General features: G+C 41.3%; 1 protein-coding gene across 1 annotated transcript in view; it reads right to left on the bottom strand.

Annotated features, from left to right (window-relative positions):
• ZFYVE9 (zinc finger, FYVE domain containing 9) overlaps positions 1–574 on the bottom strand; it is a 171,031-nt gene that overhangs the window by 85,929 nt on the left and 84,528 nt on the right. Inside the window, exon 8 of the mRNA XM_006879680.1 lies at positions 338–493. Within this exon, the coding sequence (XP_006879742.1) occupies positions 338–493 (156 nt within the window). The remainder of the gene's footprint in view (positions 1–337; positions 494–574) is intronic.

The following is a 574-nucleotide window of genomic DNA, read 5'->3' as shown; positions in this document are numbered from 1 at the left end:
AGGCAGTCTCTTCCCACAAAGCTTTACAACTGAAAGAATTTGCTGTTGTTGTGGTGTACTACTATAGTGGGAATTGACCCATGGCTGACCCTTGGTGGGTTTTCTGAGGCAGTTAATTGCATGGGAGAATGTCCATCCTTCTCGGTGGAGCAGCTGGTGGCCTTGAACCCAATGCTTTTAGGACTGAAGTGCAGCTTCTTGCCACTAGACCAACAGACCTCCTTACAGCAAGAACTTACTGGAGGGTTATTCCAAATTGGACTTGATGCCACTGGGTTTGTTTTCTAGTTTATAAAGAATGCAGAGCCAAATAGAATAAGTCATAAAGTATTCCTACCTGCCAGGGCATCCCGATACAGCTGCACAAAGTGATTAAAGATATCCTTTGGCAAACACTTCTCATCAGGTAAACACTGTAGGAGAATGACTATCTCAGACTGACCCACTGCATGCATTCCCTTGGTTGTGAAACACCAGCACTTCCTATTCACATCTAGAGATGAAATAAAAATAAAAAGGCATTTCCTTGAATATTTATTCTTGAAAAAGATTCACAAAAACGTATATAAATATA

This window comes from Elephantulus edwardii, unplaced genomic scaffold (genome assembly GCF_000299155.1).
Source record: "Elephantulus edwardii isolate Elephantulus edwardi_28Jun2011 unplaced genomic scaffold, EleEdw1.0 scaffold00005, whole genome shotgun sequence".
In the NCBI taxonomy this organism is placed as follows: Eukaryota; Metazoa; Chordata; class Mammalia; order Macroscelidea; family Macroscelididae; genus Elephantulus; species Elephantulus edwardii.
The sequence above is the reverse complement of the archived record's forward strand: the minus strand, read 5'-3'. Positions and strand labels throughout refer to the sequence as shown.